The sequence below is a fragment of the Aedes aegypti genome, chromosome 3 (genome assembly GCF_002204515.2).
Source record: "Aedes aegypti strain LVP_AGWG chromosome 3, AaegL5.0 Primary Assembly, whole genome shotgun sequence".
Taxonomy (NCBI): Eukaryota; Metazoa; Arthropoda; class Insecta; order Diptera; family Culicidae; genus Aedes; species Aedes aegypti.
The window spans coordinates 120308552-120330126 of NC_035109.1; the positions used below are offsets into that span (position 1 = coordinate 120308552).

Here is a 21575-nt window from a genome sequence, read left to right on the forward strand (position 1 = left end):
CTTCGGTCCGGTGAACAAGTGATTTGTTTTACGCACTACTTTTCCCTGTACATACCTAGTTTATTGCGCAAAGTTTAAGTATTTTACTCGGTTAACGAATCAACGTGTGTAAAAGTGTTTAGTGTTCATGAGACAAAGTGGACGCCTTGCTGTTTAGTGGATAAGTGGAGAGAGTTTAAAGATACGCACTTGGGAGGAATAGTGCGTGTGTGAGTGGGACATGCTAGTATGGCTTCATCACAGATCCAAGTTCGCCCACCGATGGGTCTCCTGACGACGGTGGCCGATTTGCCGCCAAGCTTCAAGGCGCAATATGTTCCCACCATCACTGTGGCGGCCATTGCCAAGCTCACAGGCGAGTCGCCGCTTGATTTGACGGTGAAGCAATGCTTCGGGGGTGCGATTACCCCTCCTTTGACGCCTTCACCGCTGAAGAAACGCTATCGCGATGAGAACGACGAGAACCGCGATGGAAATCGGACCAAACAGATTAAGATTGAACAGACAGTGCCGGAAGAGAGGGAAGCCACACCAGTGAAACCGGTTAAAATCGGCGCGGCTCCCAAGAGTTCAAAGAACCCTCCTCCGGTGGTTCCAATTTCGAAGGAACGTCGAACGAAAGCGGCCAGGAAGTTAAAGTTCGACGAAGAAACAACATCACCAGTGTCCGGTACGATTATCATTTCACTAGAAGAAGCCATTAACGGTGACATGCCTCGCGAGTCCGGTGATATTGATCCACAGTTCAATTTGGTGGAAATATCCGACGAAGTGCGTGCCGAATTGGCCACCATTCCAAACGTGATAGGTGCCTATAATTGCAAATTGTGTCGGTTGGAATTTGAGGATGCCTTCGGCCTAGCCCAGCATCGTTGTGCCTGTATAGTACTACTGGAATATCGTTGCCCAGAGTGTAGCAAGCGATTCAATTGCCCGGCAAATCTGGCGTCGCATCGTCGTTGGCACAAGCCGCGAGATCAAGTTGCTAAGAAAGGAGATGGAGATAAAGCTGACGATTTGGAATGCAAATATCGATGTGAGCAATGTAACAAGACCTTCAAGCGTCCCGCGTATCTGAAAAAGCATCAGCTGACACATAATAAGGCTAAAAATAAATCCAAACATAATCAATCAAGTGCCGAAATCGAAACAAACGCAACAATCATTACAACATCCGCCAGCTACCGTAGCAGTTCCGGTGAAGAGTCTAACCATTCCACCAACAGTAGCAACACGGTTTACGTGAATCACATGACCGAAGCACCACAAACAGTGTTCACCGTAGTGGCCAGTGAACCTCCGCTGAAACGAGAATTAGTTCATCATAATTACCACATGGCTCAATCACAATCATCGCACACCGATCCTACCGACGACGATGAGGAGGAGGACGATGACTACGACGAGCGTGCCTTGGTGATCAACGAGGACTACCAGGTCGATCAGGAAATGGAGGAACAGATCCGGTCAGCGTATTGCGATCGCTTCACAGAGGAGGAGAACATCGCCGCGGCAGCGCTGGCCCATCTTCGCAACGGACCCTCGGTAATCCGCCACACGACCGCACTGGTTGTCTAAGTCTTGGAAAGGAACCTCTATACTCGTAAGTTGCCTAATACAATAGTTGCTTAAGTACTATCATTATCATTAAATACTATATCGAAAAACAAACCGGGTTAGGCGCGGGACAACAAGTGGCGGTGTTCTACTTCGAAATTCGCTTCGCATTTAGGAACTGTCGGCCGGCAGAGCTTATGAATATGATTTACTTTCTGTACATTTTGCGAATCACAAATCAGCATCACACCAAATAAAACATGCAACCAAGAGCAGAAGACTGTGTGTATATAGCTTTATAGCGAATAAGACTGTGGAGCCAAGCTCTGTACTTACAACAATCTTTTTTTTAGATTTTAAGTCACCGGGAGATGGAAGATTCTGTTTAATTTTCGTTTCAAATTTATGTGCGAACTTTTTTGTTTCAGCTAAGTTGAATAGGTTTACTCTTTGTTTGTGCTTTTGATTCACAAAACAGTTATATATTATTCCATTGCAATTGTATATTTGATCAGCCGTCTAAATGGTTAACTCGTGAAGACTCATTTTTTTATTTTACAACTAAATATTTAAAATCGATTAAAGTATGCATTAGGCAATCATTTATTTTTGTTTCTGCTATATCTTTTTTGTTTATTGATGAAATCGTTATCGGTTTCCTGTGAATCGTTCTACTACTATTCTACGACGTTATGGAAATATAAGATTTGAAAAAAAATCTTCTGGTTGAAGAACCAAATAGTTTTTTCCAAAACTTTCTAAGAAAAGCTGTTCTTCAAAGTTAAACATTATTGTTCGCATAACAAGAATTTTCATTTTTATGAGTAACTTGTATGTTGGTATGCTTTACTGTTCTACTGAAGCTTGAGCTATATAAAATCAGTAATGATGACACTTTTAATTCATCCATAATTGTTTTAATTGCATACTTAAACAATAATTTTACCCATTATACTTTTAAAAACATGTACGCATGTTTACCGATCTTTAGCAATTTGTAAACGTTTTTCTCCAAATATTTCGATTGGTAATCCCAGAACAATATATTATGAAACCAAAACATGCAGTATAAATTGGATTTTGCAGTGCTGCCAGTTTTAATGATTTCCATTCTGCATCGAGAGATCTTCTGAAAATAAAGCATTTTTTTCTCCATTGTGCTTTAAATATGACATGGGGACTACAACAGCAACTTTATGAAGGCGTAAGTTATTTTTCTTATAAAGTTTATATTAGAACTTCCGCCAAGACGCACTTTGAACCAAAAAATTATATTTATGTCTGTTCCCTTTGAACTTAATATATTTTTCTTCAAAAAATCGGTGAAAATGTTTTTTTTTTTAATATCTGCAAAATTGTTGCTCTAAAAATAACTTGATTAGTTTTAGCAGACTTCTTATTAATGACGCTTTTGAAGAACAAGTCTTTTTTTAAAATAAAAAAATATAGATTGACAAATTTTTCAGCCAATATCTAATAATCATTGATTTTGATCAGCTTCAAAAATCGACCGTTCTAAATGTTGTTCCATATTCGTGTGAAATTATATTATTTTTATTATCATAACATAATACAATATTAGTCGAACGATGCGATTTTATTAATAAACTAATGAGATATAGCTTGCACAAGGTGTTCACATTATAAAATGAATAGTCCTTAGACACCATCTTTTGACAATAATAAAAATTTTAATGAATGCCTAACCTTTAAAAATATGATTTTTTTATATTTTTTCCTGGTGCAAGTATATTATGTCGTGTACGAAAAAAAATTTTGGGAGATTGTTAATACTTTCCTACATGATAATTTGATTGTAAATTAATATATATTTTTTGTATTAACATCATAAAAGACTCAGGCGTTTGTAATTATATAAAAAAAATCTTTTATATCCAGGCAAGATACTAGAAAAGAGTAAAATTAGGTTCATCAAAGATGTTCAGATTTTTGTTCAACTGCTTTATGGCTTCTGTTGAATCTACATGTTGTAAGGGAAAGTAAGGAGACTTGATCCCTTTTTCTTAATGCGGCTGTAACTCTGCAGGGAAATCTAAATTCCATAAAAATTCTACAAAGGCACTCTAGGTAACACGTTCCACAAAATCATGAATTACGAAACAGTTTCAAAATTGCGGTATTTGAAACTTCGTTTTTCCAATGACGTGTTTTACGAAGCAATTAGAAAATGTTAGATTACCTCCTTGATCCCCTCTTCAAAACATATACTAAAGTCGGGAACTTGTTTTTTTCTTTATTTTTGAGATTTGACAAATAAAAAAAAACCCTTTTTCCGATTACAATAACTCTTTTCGGAAAAAATAATACAATTTATTTTTATTACTACCTACTCAAAACTAAATGTAACTCGCCTATTAAAAAATGTAAAACTGGTTTAAATTTATTTAGAAAATGCATTTCTCGTGTATCTGCAATGATCGATTTCTCTTAGTCAATTTTCTCTTTCGGTTAGAAAACGTAATTCAAGTGATTTTTGTAGTATTTTACGACGCTGCATGATGAGTTGTTTCTACTGAATTCAAAATAGCAGCCGAAAACAGTTACCTGGTCAAATAATAAGCTAAAGAGAAAATCGATCATTGCAGTTACACCCTTATGATACTAAACGCGAGATTTATTTCAATTGGGAGACTTGATGCAGTACACAGGAAACCAAGTAAAGCAATTATTTTATAACCCCTTTTATTTCGGTAGATTATCGCAATTCCAAGAAATTAGAAATTTTCAAATAGAATTTTGGTATCACATTTTTTAAACAGACACACATTAAGTGTTATATAATTCCAAACTGTCAGTTTATTTTAAATATTTAAATATCTAAGTAGAGAAAACTCAAGACGTTACGACAAAATATTTGCAAATGCAAATCTATAAGATATACGATTTTTCGAAGTCATTCAAAATATTTTTGTTAAATTGTGTTTGAATCATTGCAAATAAACTGCTCCTATAGCATTATTACCATCTGATGAATTTCTAGCTCTGACATTGTCTTTCGTATAGACAAAGATTGTCATAATAATAATAAAAAAAACAAGTCTATCCCGTCTATTCTAGTGTGGGTTAAAGGTTCATTTAAAGACTGATATGCCTTTAATTTTTCGATATGGAACTGCACTAACGTCATATTTTTCCACAACGTTTTCAAAGATAGTTTTTTGATTTTCGAATGCGAAAGGCCTGCAAATGAGTTACAATTTTAAGCACTGAGTACCAGAAATAAAATTATCATCTTTCATCCATAGACAGTGAGTTTGATGTTTTTTATAACATTGATAAAGTAATTCTTTTTTAAATTTAAATTTATTCGTATTTATTTTGTTAATTTTGGAAGAAACGAGTATTTATATTGATTCATATTTGTCTCACATCGTGTTTTACAAATTTCTGATCGTTATCAATATTGGTTATTATAAAGCTGCTGCTGAACGTTTGAAGCCCTAAACTGTATTATTCAGACAGAATCTTCTACCCTCTCCATACTTCTTGTACATTCGATTTGAAATTTTCCAAAGATTTCTAAGTCACCCAAAGATGAGTATCCATCTAGTCATTCAATTAGGCTTTAAGGTCAGAGCTTAATATATCTATTATTTATTTAGCCTAATTCCTCACTAACCCTTTCAACATCTTTCGCTAATCCTTAGTTAATAGTTTACAACGATAGCCTTAAGTTAAGATTTATCCCAATCGCAAAGGAAGCAACGTGTACAGACAATAGACAATGCACATTGGAACAAGGGTTACTACTATTAAGTCAAATGAAAGACAAACTACTAGTGAGATATGTTTTGTGTTTGAATGTTTTCAGTTTACCTATCGTCAGTTTCAGTCATTTCAATTTTTTTTTCTCTGGTATGCTTTGGAAAAGTCAAAAGCACACAGGCGCAGGTTCGGGGATAGCTTTTGCAATCGAGTGGAAAATTGTGCCATATTATAATTGTAACCAAAAATGAGAACCAATGTTCGAAAAATTGTCAAAAGCTTGGGAAAATTGTAGGTTTTTAAACAAGGAAGGGTTTAGGTTAGTGTAGGTTCTAGTCGGCACCGGAAACAAACGAAGAGCACTTCTAGTCAAGAATCTAGTCGGGTTACTTGTAAAGATTCTAGTCAGAATAATTTAGTAAAACCAAAAACCATTAGCCAAAGTCAGGGTTGTACCTCTAGTCAACCATGTCTGGTCGTTATTATTCCAATCTAGTCCTAACACTAAGTCATGCGCTAGTCAGCTTTCGAACGATCTCATTCTAGTCTCATATATTTGTGTCATTTAGTATAGGTATTTGATATAGAGCGATGTAATTTAAAGTTTTCACTCCTCTATGCTTAAACATCCTCTTTTCTAAAAGAACTAAAGTCACTATCATTAATAAAGAAATATTTTCTGAACTTCGAATTTGTTAGAATCAATTATCAAGATAACAAGCGTTATGTTTCGGACACTTAATACCAACTAACACAAACATTTAATTTCGGCATTACGAGCAGAATTGTATCTTGTTACTATTATAGCATAATATTATCCCATAACCCTTTTCACACATTTTTTAAAAGCTATGTTCTCTACAAAATTACTTCCAATGTTTTCCAAGCAAGATGAGTGTGATCATAATAGATACCGTTCAAGCAAAGAGGTGCAAAACATTTGAATTACCATCAAGCTATCATCACCGTAATTTTATTTTGAACTTCATATACGTACTTCATTGAACTAGTCACTGTGTATTAAATTATTCATAATTTATTTTATTTAAATTCATACATTAACTATTGTAAATATAGTTCAAAACCCCACTGCTACAAATGAGTTCTATTAGAATTATAACGAGTCCTAATTTAATATACAAACTAATTTAAATCCAAGCACTATAACGGAGTAGAACACCGCACACCACTCTACAAGAAATAATAGTAAAAAACATAGAAAGCGAACAATCATTCTCTCGTCATATTAGCAAACGATTGCAAACAAAAAAAACCTTACGTTACGATCGAACAAAATGAAATGTGATATTAGATGAGTAAGAGTTTTTTTTAACAGAAGCTGAATCTTTACACACGTACACTTATATACATGTTTCAACTATTCGTCTCAAAGCAGCAAACGCGTACATATTTGTAGTAAATTATAAGGTTAATTAGGATGGCCCAATCAGCGAACAAAAAAAACATATTTTGTATCTTTTATGCCTAAGAGTTTGAAATAAAGTATTTATTGACACATAACACTGCTTTTTTCCATCACTTTCTCATATCCACTTTACTCCTAATGAAATGTACCGAAGGCAGCACCTGGTTATGCGCACATTTACATCGGGTGCCGGACACGAAATCGAACGAACCCACCTTAAAGGCACATTTTGGACATTTCAGTTTCACTTTGGTCCACTGTGATTGTTCGATTTCCGTTCGCATCCAGTCAGGAAGATGATCCTCGTGTATGAATATCTCTGTATTTTCCACTTCCGTTTGGCAAATTCCTTCGTCCTCGTCAGCATTGACAGTGGTGGGGCTGCTTGCAATGTGAACTGGTAGAATATATTGAGCTTCGGGTTCCGCTAGTGGGGTGGCGCATTTCTTACATTTGATGATCATAATCGATGCCGACGTTATGCGAATAAAATAGGAAGCTAAAAAACCAATCAGATTTATGAATCCTTGAAAAATATGAATTTTGGATAAATCTAAAGTCACTTAATAATACTAGAGAAAATTTTGTTTCCGGAATCTAAGAGGCTCAAATTTGAATGGATGTTGGGTAACAGGGTAACTAAAACAGAAAGTCAAGGTTTCTCATGAAAATAAGCAACAATCAAATATTCAATCGCCATATGTCGTTATCCAGCAAAAAGAAAAAAAAAAACAGAAATTCGGAAAATCTATGCTGCATGTTAAATTTTGTAAAAATTACAACCAAGAATTTATCAAAAAAAAAAAAAAAAAACAGGGCGAAAATAAATTTAAAGGTTTTTTTTTTAACCATCCAATATAATACCATAAGTTCTATTATGAAAGTAAATCTTGTGCAAAATATTTTCTTCAAAAAGTTTACTGAATGAGGTACTCAAGCTGATTGGACAACTGCTAGAAGTTTCGGTAGGAATAATGCTAGTTTCTAAAATGTGTACAGTCTTGTCAGGCATACTGAGAACCTCACCAAAACCGAAATGATTCATTTTTTAACTCGGCTTCCCCGTTAAGGATTATCATAATCGTTTTTAAAAGGCCAGAATTTGTTTTATTAAATTGTTATTATTCATCTTTTTTTTATATGGATAGCTAAAAGCAAAAACTATAATTTTACAGCGCCTCTGTACTCTTTTAAATGAAACGTTAAACTATGAATGGTTTCTATCCTACTTTTTCCACGAAGGAGTAAATCGAGTTCATTTAACGGCTTGGATAATTCCTGCTGACAATATTTCTGAATATTTGATTGTTGCCGCCCGTTGACCGGTAATTTTGTAATAGTCATTGGATCATTCTACGTTGTACACAATCGTTGAATTATATAAAGGTTTCATAGTTTCTCTAAATATCGAACATTTATCGAAAAAAAAATTAGAAGTGTTTTATAAGAACAGAAAAAAAATAATGTAATATGTTTTTGAAATAGGTGTCTGTACGGGAATTTCTCGAAGTTTCTTTGAAGAAATTCCTGGGATAATTCTGCATTATGGAGGAATCTCTGGAGCTTCTTTTTTTCACAACGAAGAAACAGTGAGCTTCTTTGGCGTGAGTGTTCACCAATTCGTGCAGTTATTGTTCAACGCAAGCCAATTCAAGTAGATTTTCTTGCATTTATATGCATTTAAAAACATTAATATGCAATAAAATGTACAAAATAAAAACACATTGAATGTAGAAGTCATCACTAAACTAATGTTTGAAAAAAAAAAATTACCGAAATTCAAGATAATAATAGGTCATATGAATAAAACCGATTTGACAAAAGTAAAGTCTCTGAGCATTCACTCAATACCGTATGAATGAAGCGATACTTTACTAATAGTAAGTTCAAAATTGGAACTTAGCTTTTACTCTGTCAAAAATGTTTTTTTATGTTTTGCTTTTTTTGCAAAGAAGGATTCCTGCGGTGCTAACAAGTGGCACCGCGGATCGGATCTTACCCGTTGTTTGCCACTAAAGAAAACATATTTGAGCTACGCCATTTGCTGCTGGCTGCTGATGAATCCACATACTCCAGTAAGATTTAACTGTTGGCATCACGTCTGCTGGTAAGCGCCAGAATTTGAAGCAATCCTGTGCCATCAAGGAACATCAAGGACTACAATCGGTACGTGGAAAACTTTAAGTGAGTGTTGCAGTCCATCCACAACGGTAAGTGTTTTGCACATGTGTTATTATTCTGGTTGTTAATTATTTTTGTACCTTCCGAATAGTGCTCATTTGCGGCACGTTATCACGTTCCTGCTGGTTCGTTATCAAGCTAACGAACCAGCAGGAAGCCCCATGTCCTCCAGCGGAATCGGTGCTCAAGCGCAGGCCAAAATACTAAACGGCAAAGTCGATTTCAACGGAGCCATCATATACCAAAACTGCTGTACGAGGAGAATGACAAAGGTAAAGTGGCGAACACTATCGCGGACAATTTGGCCAGTATGAGCAAGTTCAGTATGGCATAGGTATTCAGATTAAGCGACCACGGCCCGCCTTCGCCTTTGAAAAAATAAATAGGGGGAGATCCCCCAGTACCGGACAGCACCCAATACCGGACAAAGTCAAAAAATTGAGAAATCATGGTCCAATCAAGATGGTGTATTAGAAAGAAAGGAAGCTATTATGGAGACTAATGTTTGCGTAGAATAACACATCCTTGAAATATGCATGCCCTTTTAAAAAAGTAGAAAATTTTGAAAATCTTAAAAAAATTGACGTATCGCTTTAATATTCAGCCTATTTAGTAATTTTTTTGAATATGAAAAAATACTTTGGATCATGTAAGCATGTTCGAAAATAATCCTAATTTGATAGTATAAATGTATTTTGTACCATAATTGAACTAAATACGGACAACTTACAATTTTGGTTAAGCACTTCCTGTCCCCCAGTTTCGGACAGCTTGATTTGTTATATGTTATCTTTGTAATTATTGCACAAGTGTCTCAAAATACATTCATTTTTCATGGATTCCGTCGATCATGGTATCAAACATGCGATAGAACTAAGAAGAATGAACATTCAGAACAATATCGTAAAATGTGCTACTTTTCATCATATATAAAAGAGGATTTTGATGGACATCTTGTAAAATAAGAAGAACTCAAATTGTTCTTGTAAATGTTGCAAATGCAACATTGCGGCAATAATATACTATTCCTATAGTAAACACATTCAATGATGTTCAAATTTACAGAATTCGAGGCATTTCCGGTATTGGGTGCCACCTTTCAAGATCGATCAATTTGGTACTAAAATACATAATCAAAATGCAATGTCAAAATTCATATTTATATTTTCAAATTTATTTTTGTACACTATAAAAATGATAATATTTATCATAAATGGGTAACACGAGCTCATAAAACCAATATTTTTCGAATTATGAATTTAGTGGCTTATGTGTCCGGTACTGGGGGATCTCCCCCTATCTTGCATGCAAGATTGCCAGCTTGTAAGGGAATTTATTTGCTTAATTTGCCACAGAATTCAATCTTTATGTGTATAACAATACTTATTAACAAAGTTCGTACCACTTTGGATGCGGAAAAGTTATTTTTTGATGGTTTCAAAAAGTATTGTACTTCCCCATATAAGAGAAACGAAGAATTTTGCATGGAGACAGAAAGCATGTTAAAAAAATCGGTTTAATCTAAATTTTATCGTTTGATTTCAACCAAATTATATAAAAAATGAAAGCTTGAGTCCAATTTTGTAGGATTGGTGGATTAGATCACAAAAGGGTTTGATAAAATATACTTGAAATTTCATGCAAACATCAAAAAACCAGAATTTTATTAAACTTTTGGTGGATTAGATCACAAAAGGGTTTGATAAAATATACTTGAAATTTAATGCAAACATCAAAAAACCAGAATTTTATTAAACTTTTGCGACCTGTAGCTAAAAATTGTGACGTGCTGGAACATTTCTGAGAATAGCATCAGATTCAGCAACCCCAAATTTACTAGACACATTATTTAATCCTTGAGACACGCAAAAATGTCATTTTTGTTGCGCTGTGTTATTCTTCTAAATACTGTGATCCTACCTTATTTCACGCATGTTCCCAATTTCGCTCACTGCCTGGAATATAAACCACTGCGACCAATATTTGATCTATTGTAGTCCATTGTATAGTGCATGTCGTATTACTTTGTCACTATCGAGAAGTGAAAAAGTATTCATTTTTTTACAGTTGTCAACTTCATCACAGGAAAGGATTCTAATTGAAAGGTTCCGCTTTTTAAACCCTTCGAAGAGTGTGGTGGGTACCTTTATCAGTCAAAATCGGATCGGATGATAAAGTCAAGAAGTGACAACGATATTGTTCATGCATCAGTATCCTAGTCCTTACTTCTTCAAACTAGAGAACTAAATAAATAAAAGATTAGAAAACAACTTGTTGATTTCGACTCATTTTTTTCCTTGTCTCAAGGTCATTCTCGGCTACTGGAAAACCGAGACTTTTCACTTTAAACAACATTTTAAATGTAACAAGGACTAATAGTGTTCCTTCTCTTCGTTTGAAGCAATCAGGACTAGGACTCATTGGTAGATCTTTACCCCATAACGCACCACGAAAAGGTGATCTACCCGCGTTATGGGTAATTATTCAAGATACTAGCCAACAAAAAATGTTTCGCAAAATACAGTAAAATGGGGTGTTAAGGTTGGGATGAATCGAAGCCAATCCTCAAATTTTCAAGAGCACGAATCTGGAGAACCGAATACCCGTTTGAGCTGAAAACTTAATCGATTGATCACCACCAGCGAGTGACCAATCGATAAAGTTTTCAGCTTAAACGGATGTTTGGTTCTCCAGATCCGTGCTCTTGAAAATTTGAGGTTTGGCTTCGATTCATCTTCACCTTAAGGGATGAAAAAACATTTCAATTCGAAATTCAAGCAACTTCTAGAATGTCAATAATTGAACAAAGGACAGCCCTACAATGCTCACGTCATGTATATTAAAAGCCAAATACAATTATGAGAATCCTATGACAGATTCCTGAGATAATCATAAAAATGTGTGATTTTTGACGGAAATGTAAAATGGAGTGTTAAGGAATTTGAGTCGATAAAACCATATTTTGCCATCAACAAAACATAATCTTTTTGGTCAATAACTTTGATGCTTTCATTCAAATTCATGATTATGTTCAACCTTAATCAATACATAATATTACATCAACATTATTGAACTTGGAACTCCTGGAAACGCAAACCGTTTTATTTTAACTGCTAAATCTTACATAGTTATTAATCCTATTTGGGAACTTTCAATATATGGTAAAATTGTCTTGAAATGATTTTTATACTTGTACGAAACAGGATCATAAACTATATATTTACAGTTTACGAAACCTATAAGCTATGCAGAGCAACTTCGTAAATAATCTATGATATACGGATAATTTCAACAAGCTGTTTTTAATAGGGAAAAAGGCCAATTAGCCCTGTAAATAAAACACTACACTAAACAAGGTATTTGCATGCAACACCCAGTGGAATGGTCGAAAAAAAAAACGGAAGAAAAGTGTTCCAGTATCTAACGCACACTCTATAACACAATTCGTTTAGTGCCCGACGATACCGCAATGGTTCCCAAAAAGAGCTATAAGAGCTTATTATTCTTTACCACTTTATAGGTGTATCACTAAAAGGATCAATGGCTTCAAAACCATTTCCAAATGAAAGAATCATTCAAACTTCCAAAACATTTTACAAGCGTAATCGAACAAGTTTTAGAAATAGTTTCAAGAAAAATCCCGTATTTACTTCGTTGTTATAAAGATTTTTCGCCCAGTTTTACCGATTTTCGAGATTAGATATGTTTGGTAACCAATCGATTATATTTTCAGTTTAAACCGCAGTCTGATTCTCTAGATTCGTGCTCTTGAAAATTTGAGGTTTGGCTTCGAGGCATCTTCACCTTAACTATTACAATGCTGTTTTACTTCACGGAAGAAGCCAAAATGTTATTGGAATATACTACGGCATCATTCGAATGAGTTTAGTAACTTGGAAAAAGTATAAGAGATAATACCTTAAAACACTACTTATTTTCAAAAAGACACTTTTTCCATAAGAAATATTAAAAGTCGAGTTCTAGATAACATTTTCAAAAGTTTTTGTTTGCGTTATAATCTCAATTAAATATACTTATCTTCAAAGTTACATATATTTTTCTTAATATTGTTTCATTGTTTTGTAGTTAAATGTATTTGGCCCAGAAAATTCGAACAAAAATGTTTCGAAGAGTTTCCAATATCTACACTCTACAATGTATTTGTACGGTATTATAATAGACATCCCTTATCACATAACGCAGCTCACAATCCTCCGAACAAATCAAGCATTTCAGATGACTGATATATCGACTTTCGACGTTTTTGTGACTTGTCAAAGTTGATGGAGAAGTTCAATCCCTTAAGTCCCCCCCTACGATTCCTTAACACCCCATTTTACGGTATGTTAAAAATGTCAGTGAACGAAATTAGGAGCGCGCGCAAAATATGGGTACTTTACGGTACAGTTTGGCCCATAAAAAAATACGAAAATTGTTTGAACGTAAATATAGCATCCATAAGCTTTATTTTTATTGTTTTTGTGAGTGAATGTAATTTATTATCACTGTACTTCTTCTTCTTCTTCTTTCTGGCGTTACGTCCCAACTGGGACAAAGCCTGCTTATCAGATAAGTGTTCTCATGAGCACTTCCACAGTTATTAATTGAGAGCTTTCTTTGCCGATTGACCATTTTTGCATGTGCATAACGTGTGGCAGGTACGAAGATACTCTATGCCCTGGGAATCGAGAAAATTTCCTTTACGAAAAGATCCTCGACCAGCGGGATTCGAACCCACGACCCTCAGCATGGTCATGCTGAATAGCTGCGTGTTTACCGCTACGGCTATCTGGGCCCCTTTTGTTTATCACTGTAGTATATTTCGAAATAACTTCCCTATCTAGGGAAATTTTTGTCATATTTGTCTTAGAGAACGCTGAAAAGTTGAAATCTTTTATTCCATAAAAAAATTATTGGAAATCGATTGAGCTGTTCAAAAGTTATGATTTTTTAACTCAAGAGCGGTCGCGCTTTCAGCCAATACCGGCACCGCCTCGCTCGAGTTGTATATGAAGAGCGAGCTGTTTTCGAGGTGCGTGTACTCAGTACACGCATGCGACCGATCTTGGGTTAAATGAAAAATCTAATGCACTGAGACCTACAGTGTTTGCCGATAAAAAAAGACTGATTTGTTATTTTCAAAAAAATATAGGGAGACTTATGGCTTCGGCACCATTTGACTATTATCGGCAATCAAATTTCAAACGCCAAATACACAGTATCTTTCTACCAAAATACATCAATGAAAAAATTCAGATGATTCTTTGTTCTACCCGCTTCCAGCTGACGAGATTTTCGTGACTGAACAAACAATATTGCCAGAGATATCATCAATTCAAATGAACACGCCTCAAAATGCGACTGATTTGGAGCTGCCGAAGAGAATGAGGTTGCCGACAACAGTCACACGTTGTAAAAACGTTTCCAAAAGCATTTTGACAAGTCTGTCGGTGTGAATCGATAGAGGATTGAGCTACGCATAAATGTAAACAGACAAAAGCGGAATTTGTCTGCTGATGTCCGAGAAAATTACAAAAAAAGCGCGGCATCGGCTAAGACTGCCGAGAATACGTAAGTTCCCCTATCTCAAACATCAAAAAACATGCATCGCTGAAAATTTGACAGTAAACGTAAAATTTTCTGAACTTTCTAGAGAAAAAGAGAACAGTAATAGCCCTTTTAGTCGAGAGGCCTTCAAAACACGAAAAAAGGAAATTTTTGATTTTTGAAATTGAAAATCGATCAAGCGGTTTAAAAATCATGATTTTTTTTAAATACAAATTTTGCGAAGTCGCGATTTTTCTGGTCACCCTATTTTGGAAATGGTCACTCTAATACAAAAATCAAAAAACACGAAATAAGGATATTTCGGATACAGAACAAAATAGCAAATTTTCACGGAATTCGGTGCCCCACTAGATCGGTTTTTCATGTAATGGCTGACCTACATTAAAACATGACATGATGATCTTCGCATCTTTTTACGGGTCATACTGTATTAATTTAAAAATTCTTTAGGACTTGTAAATGATTATTTACATAATTCATGCAGCACTTACTTTTAAAAAATGTTTTGACAATATCCTGTATGTATTGCTTCAGAAAGTTATTTCCTTCAATTTTTCTAGTGTTAATTCAAGTATTACAACAGGATTTTTTTGAAGGTATTCTTATAGAAATATCTGGTTTTTCTTTCAAAAATATTGTCAGAAGATTCCCCAGAAGTTCTCAGGATTAATCTAGAGATGTCTCATAAAATCTGCTAATAATTCAAAAATAGTATTTGTTCTTGGGGCCTTCCTTAGCCGAGTGGCTAGAGTTCGAAGTCTGGGTTCGAATCCCGGTCGGTCCAGGATCTTTTCGTAATGAAAATTTCCTTGACGTCCCTGGGAATAGAGTATAATCGTACCTGTCACACGATATACGAACGCCCAGGGCTGTGCATTTTCGAAAGCATTTTGTGAAACACGACGCTTGGTTTGTGTCGTCTCAATGGTGACGAACAACTGCGTCGCTTCGTTCTTCGTTCCACACTCATTCGTTTCGTTATCCGAATTGAAAGCAATGAACAAGGAAGGTGAAAGAGTAAGAATTTCGTTTCATTTAATTTCATTGAAATCTATCAAAATGTTTTAAATTGAATTTTACCTATTTTTTGCAATGTAATTATGTAACTTGCTGAGTAATTAAATAAGATAGAGAAACTATGCGGGCTACAACGTCGTTCATTTGAATTAATCAGCTCCTAAAGTTAGGGACTACCGATTGAAAGACCAGCTCGCTGCGGTGAGGCTCCGATTTATGACGCACGACGCATAAGCAGCACGAAAGAGATGAGAGACTACGCTTGCTGCGATGAAAGGAAAGGTTCGTCGAATTGAAACGAAACAGTAGAGTTTCAATTGAAAGGCAAGCTTGAGTCAGTCAGTTGGGGACTGAAAATGCTTTCAATGAAACGAAAATGTACGGCCCTGCGAACGCCTATCGAGTAGTGGAAGATCAAGGGCCTAGTTGCCCCAGGTAAAATGTGTCCCGACAAACTGAAGGCGTTAGTGAACGGTCTCTTTCCTACGCATGATCCAACCGCGTGGCCGCCCACACCGTACGCTGACGTAGATGAAGAAAATGCCGGTATACAAGTGTCTAACGTCGAGCTGATAAGGGTTGCGAAAGGATTGAAGCTAAACAAAGCTCCCGGACCAGATGGTATCCCTAATGTAGCGCTAAGGGCAGCAATCTTGGCGTTCCCAGACATATTCAGGACAGGCTGCTTCCCAGACAGATGGAAGGTGCAGAAGCTAGTGTTACTGCCAAAACCGGGAAAACCGCCAGGGGATCCTGCTTCATATAGACCATGCTGGATACTCTTGGCAAACTTCTGGAGAAGGTCATCCTCGGCAGGCTGACGATCTACACGGAAGGCGAGAACGGATTGTCGAAAAAGCAGTTCGGATTCCGTAAAAAGACTTCGACGGTGGATGCTATTCGGGCAGTCATCGCGTGCGCGGAGAAAGCGTCCAAGCAGAAGAGGAGAGGCAATCGATACTGCGCAATGGTAACAATACACGTCAAGAACGCGTTCAACAGTGCCAGTTGGGAGGATATAGCCACAGCCCTACACACAGAGGCGCGACCACGTTCGGAACCATGGGTAGGACAAACATTAGCAATTTTTTTTTTGTGTGCTGTGAAGCTACGACCCTGGGCTAGAAATTGACAGTTACTATGTTTAAGGGGCTCAAACACAAAGCGGTGTAAGTAACATTTTGGTCGTTTTAAATAGAGTTGAGTTGAGTTGAGGAAATTATTATGTTTCCAATCGTTCTAACGATATTTTCAGGTGACTTTTCCGCTCAACTAAAAAATAGCACAATTTTTCAAGACTAGTTTGTTCTGTTTTAATACCATACAATTCTTACAGAATGAAAAATTGCTGAAAAATGTTCAGAGCAGATTATCACAAAATTAGGTCACTGACATCATTTTGCTTCTAACCCCTAAATTCCATGACAGCCTTTACCACAAGACTAAAAAAGCTTTTCGTCAGGCTGGTAGCGACTGAGTTCCTTTAAAATAGGAACATAAAGACCTCTTGCCAAAAATGATTTTGGAACAGAAACGTAACTTCTCTAAAAAATATTTGTTTTTGACGACATTAAGCTTTAACAGCGAACTAGCAGCTAGAGGCTGAAATTGACGAAGTGCATGAGCACAGCCCTCCCCCGATGAAGTTGCTTGATGTAGTTCCAGGGGGGATCGATAAATACTGATTTCTAGTAGGTTTCTTTCCTACTTCAGAAGTGTTCTGAACAAATTTTTGAGGTAACCCCTGATTGCATTTCAATATGAATCTTTAGATAAATTCGTCAGAATACAAAACTTTGGTAAATTCATATCAGAATACTTGAATATCTACAAAAAATTCTCCTGTAAAAATATCGTAAAGAGTTATTGGAAGTATTCAAAGAGAAACATAAATTTTAGGAAACAAAAACTCTAAAATGTATATTTTCACTACCAAATGCAGCCAAGAATTGCAAAGCTTCAATGAGAAATTCTTAAAAATATGTTGGTGATTTTTGAAGATTCATTTTGATATTTTTTTCTGTTCACATTTGCAGCATTTCGGAATACATTAAATTTAATAAATACGAAAATATTGAAACATTACATATAATTGTTAGTCTGATAGGTAGACAAAAAGTGAAAATCAGATTTGTATCATTTTAATAGACCATACATAAATATACATCGCAAGTCATATCAGCAAAGCTTTTACAATGTTTGCACATAGTTTTGTCAGTTGATAAATATTTATGGCGACTCCATTGTTTCAATTTTGTGAGACATTTTGTTTGCAGCTGCATACCGCACTTATTGTCGTTCATCCCACACAAAACAACGTGTGTCAAAACATCTGACGCACAGCCACACCAGTGACCGGCAGAAATAAGTGCAGATTAACACCGTAAAACTTTCCGTAATGTAGTAATTTTTTATCACTTTCATACGCCTACATCACCGTTCATTGCTAAAATAGTTAGAAAGTGTTTTCTTCGATGCAATTTTAAGGTAAAAGTGCCCAACCAAAACCTAAAATCACTCACCTGAAATTGACTACGATTTTGTTTACGATTCACAGCTTGGTTGTGTTGGTATCCGGCTGGCGAGACAAAACTAACGGTAACAGTTGTGGTGTGCGTAAAATAGAAGTAAAAGTTGTAAACAAGCATAGACGGTCATTCATAATGACAGTTGCCGATGAATGAATTTAGTCCGACAAACGTTGGTCGTTCTGGCGTTTCAAAACAAATTGTAGGGAGCAGCGGGGAAAGTGTGTCACCATGGGATCGTTCAAGATTCCGATTGATACAGCGTTGTGCATTGTATTTTACGTTTCGTGCTTATTTTATTCGTTCTACAAAAATTACGAACTGAGCAATGGTAAGAATATTCGAGAAAGAAAACTAATTTCATTTCAAAGGCTCATTCATGCTTATTTCAATTTTAGAAAGCCTTCAAAACTACTACTACCTGGAGGAAGGTTGGTCAATTTTCAAGGGTCGACGACGCGATGATTACGATTGGGAATGGGAGATCTACAAAAAGTATGCCATAAGTAACATGCTGATTTTTGCCTTACATGCGATTTTATTTGAGGTAATAAGATATTTGCGAGTAAGGCAGGTTTCTTTGGCACTGACCGTTTTCGGTTGTGCAGCAGTATTCTACATTTATGGATACAAGGTTTTGCTGATACTGATTTGGCAAAATTTGACCTTTTACGCGATTGGGCATTGGACGAAAAGCGCAGCCGTTCTGTGGATCAAAGCATTTCTGTGGATAGCGATGATAAATAGCGTAAAAATTTTGTTCTTTTATGATCAGTTGAACGTTTTGCTTGACATCGACAACGATAAGCTGTTGGAGTTCAGCATAATTATTTCGTGGAACGTTATCAAATGCACATGCTTTTGTTTGGATCGAGTTAACGCTAGAGGGAATGCGCAGAATTACAAGTTTGTGGATTTGCTGGGATACTCGTTTTACTTCCCGTTGCTGTTATTTGGTCCAGTAATCATCTACGAAAGATTTAAGGAGTGTCAAAAGGTCCGATGGCCAATGGAGAGTTTGAACACCTTGGAACGATTGAAAACATTAGTTATGCGATTGATTATATGCTTTTTCTGGGCATTGGTGATGGAAGCCGGTCAACACTTCTTCTACATTAATGTAATCCAACTGGATTTGAAGGTAAAATGATATACATTATTGAAATGTGTGGCGAATTAATATTATCAATGGTATATAATTCTAGTTATTGCAACACGTTAACTTATGGGCTTTGTATGGCTTAGGCTACATGATGGGACAGTTCTTCTACGTAAAATACGTAGTGTTTTATGGAATTGGAATAGCCTTTGGTACCTTTGACGGGGTTTTGATGCCTCACAAACCGATATGTATTGGCCGAGTTCATCTGTATTCGGATATGTGGAAGTTTTTTGATCGAGGACTGTATGAGTTTCTGTTCAAGTAAGTTTGAATTATTATTGCTGTTGGAATTAAATTTATGAAACCAAAATTCCAATTTCAGGTATATCTACACTCAGCTGTGCACCAAGACTTCGTCCAACACTCGTAAGATCTTCGCCAGTTCCATCACGTTTATCTTCATCTACATTTGGCATGGACTTTACACATTTGTCATGATCTGGTCCGCACTCAATTGGATTTGTATAGTAATGGAAGGGTTCGTTAAAAACGTTTTCGGAACCAATACGAAACTGGGAGCGCTGGTGGGCACACACGTGTTCGTCCTCTCGGTTTTGTCCAATTTCTTTTTCTTCGCTCGGGAGGAAGTTGGTTACATTTACATTCGCAGGACGTACTTTGAAAGCGTTTTTAACTACGTGGTGCTTTATGCGGTGGCTTATTGCTTCTTCAGAACGGGAGAATTCATCAAATCGGTGGAAGGTGACCGGAAATACTCATTGAAAAAGAGCTATTAATTTTGTAAATGTGTTCATTTATTCATATTTATTAAAGTTAAGATTGAACATGATTCTCAAAAATAAGCTTACAGTTTATTTCTTCCCTTCAACCATAATGATGTGATAACCAAATTTGGTTTTGATTGGCGGGTCTGTGTATTTCGGGGCATTTATTGTCGAAATTGGTAACGCAAAAGCTGCATCCTGGAATGGTCCGACCATTGCTCCTCGGATTTGCCATCCCAAATCGCCACCTTGTCGAGCTTTGTCCTCACTGTAGTTAGTGGCCACCACATTGAAGCTTTGTCCTTCTTTCAGTTTCTCCAGAGCTTCTAGGATCTTGCCTTGCTTCTCACACAAAATGTGACGAACTTTTACAGCGTTTCCTCCTTTCTTCTCCTTGCCGCCAGCTGCAATAAAAAATCCGTAACCGATTCATAATATTTTTGCGCTGCGAGACTTTATACTTCATGAACAAACCTTCATCTCCGGCACCACCTTTCTTTCCACCTGCTCCACCTTTGGCTGGAGCAGCTTTTGCTCCTCCTTTTGCATCTTTTTTAGGTGGCATTGTAAGAAAATATATCTAAAAAAATTGATTTCTAATATAAATTAAAAAAATTGTCTCAATCTCGTTCAACTGATAATAATACACCACGCAAGTTTACAGTCTGTCATATTCCACGCTTCTGTCTGCCGTCGATAGGGATGTCAAAAATAATCGATTATTTAAATTAGTCGATCAATCGGCTTACTAGTCGACTAATTTTTAACTCGCTCAATAACCGATATTCGATTAAACTAACGTCGCTTATTTCTGGGCAAATACTGAGCATTTTTCACATTTTAGGCTGGTTTGCTACTGACAAGAGGAGGAATCGCCTATCTCGATGCGTGGAAAATTTCTTTCAAGAAATGGTCAAGAAAATCAAATTTTTCTGATCTCAGTACGCAGTTGCGAAGAAATGACACTTCAAAGGGGAGTCTGTAGGAAATTTCTTGACCCATTCAGTCAAGAAATTTCTTTACTTTTCTTGAGCGTAACAGCATACTGAGCTTATTAGACTACCGTGCAGAAAATTTTTGCGCAGTGACCATTTGCACACCTCACACTGACACTCACATAATAGTTTTACAGCATGCTTCGATACTAACCTTTTTCGTCCTTGTTTTGATTTTGTGCGAACGATTAGCATTAAGGTGACACATCTCGGAATCCAAACATGGCAGGCAGAATGGCCGGCTTGTGCCCCTACTCACGATTTCAAAGGCACTAATCTGCTGAAATAATGAACGTACAAAGTCAATCTTCTTATTTTATGCTTTCTGCTAGTGCACAAAGCTAAAATAGGAATTGCATTGTAGTTTGATGCTTCTTTCGCGAGATTTGTGCTTTCAAAGTTTTGGTACATTATTGAATTTTGAATCCAAGCTGTTTCACCTTAAGCAATGGAACACAAACTATGGGGCTCTGCACAAAAATCATTGGCTCTCTTTCACTCCTTTATGAAATTAGTAAACAACAAGGCCAGTAAACGTCAAAATTCTATACAAAATCATAACAGTGCAGAGCCCCATACCACGCTAAATTTTAACATTTTCAAAACAATCAACACCCCCCCCCCCCACCACCTTTTGTCTCTTTTTTTTTCAAAAAAAATTGTGCACCCTCCTCAGCATTGTGTCAATTA

The 21575-nt window shown here is 36.2% G+C and overlaps 3 protein-coding genes across 4 annotated transcripts; 2 read left to right on the forward strand and 1 right to left on the reverse strand.

Moving 5' to 3' along the window:
* Nucleotides 1-228: 228 nt before the first annotated feature.
* On the forward strand, nt 229-1578 carry LOC5566890 (zinc finger protein 43). The gene has a single exon (XM_021850716.1). The coding sequence runs from the start codon at nt 229-231 to the stop codon at nt 1576-1578; it is 1350 nt and encodes a 449-aa protein (XP_021706408.1).
* A 16021-nt stretch (nt 1579-17599) lies between these two features.
* Nucleotides 17600-19968, forward strand: LOC5566889 (protein-cysteine N-palmitoyltransferase Rasp). Of its 2 annotated transcripts, XM_021850022.1 has the most exons (6): nt 17600-17962; nt 18033-18334; nt 18402-18498; nt 18551-19144; nt 19209-19426; nt 19488-19968. In XM_021850022.1, exons 3-6 carry the CDS (start codon nt 18481-18483, stop codon nt 19900-19902), a joined length of 1245 nt encoding a protein of 414 aa, XP_021705714.1. In that variant the 5' UTR covers nt 17600-17962; nt 18033-18334; nt 18402-18480; the 3' UTR covers nt 19903-19968. The 2 variants fall into 2 exon arrangements, with proteins under 2 accessions (XP_021705714.1, XP_001651263.1); XM_001651213.2 differs by having other exon boundaries at nt 18402-19144.
* On the reverse strand, nt 19899-20576 carry LOC5566844 (peptidyl-prolyl cis-trans isomerase NIMA-interacting 4). The gene is made up of 3 exons (XM_001651212.2): nt 20538-20576; nt 20365-20470; nt 19899-20294 (listed from the first exon to the last, which is right to left on the reverse strand). Exons 2-3 carry the CDS (start codon nt 20453-20455, stop codon nt 19978-19980), a joined length of 408 nt encoding a protein of 135 aa, XP_001651262.1. The 5' UTR covers nt 20456-20470; nt 20538-20576; the 3' UTR covers nt 19899-19977.
* Between the last annotated feature and the right edge of the window lie 999 nt (nt 20577-21575).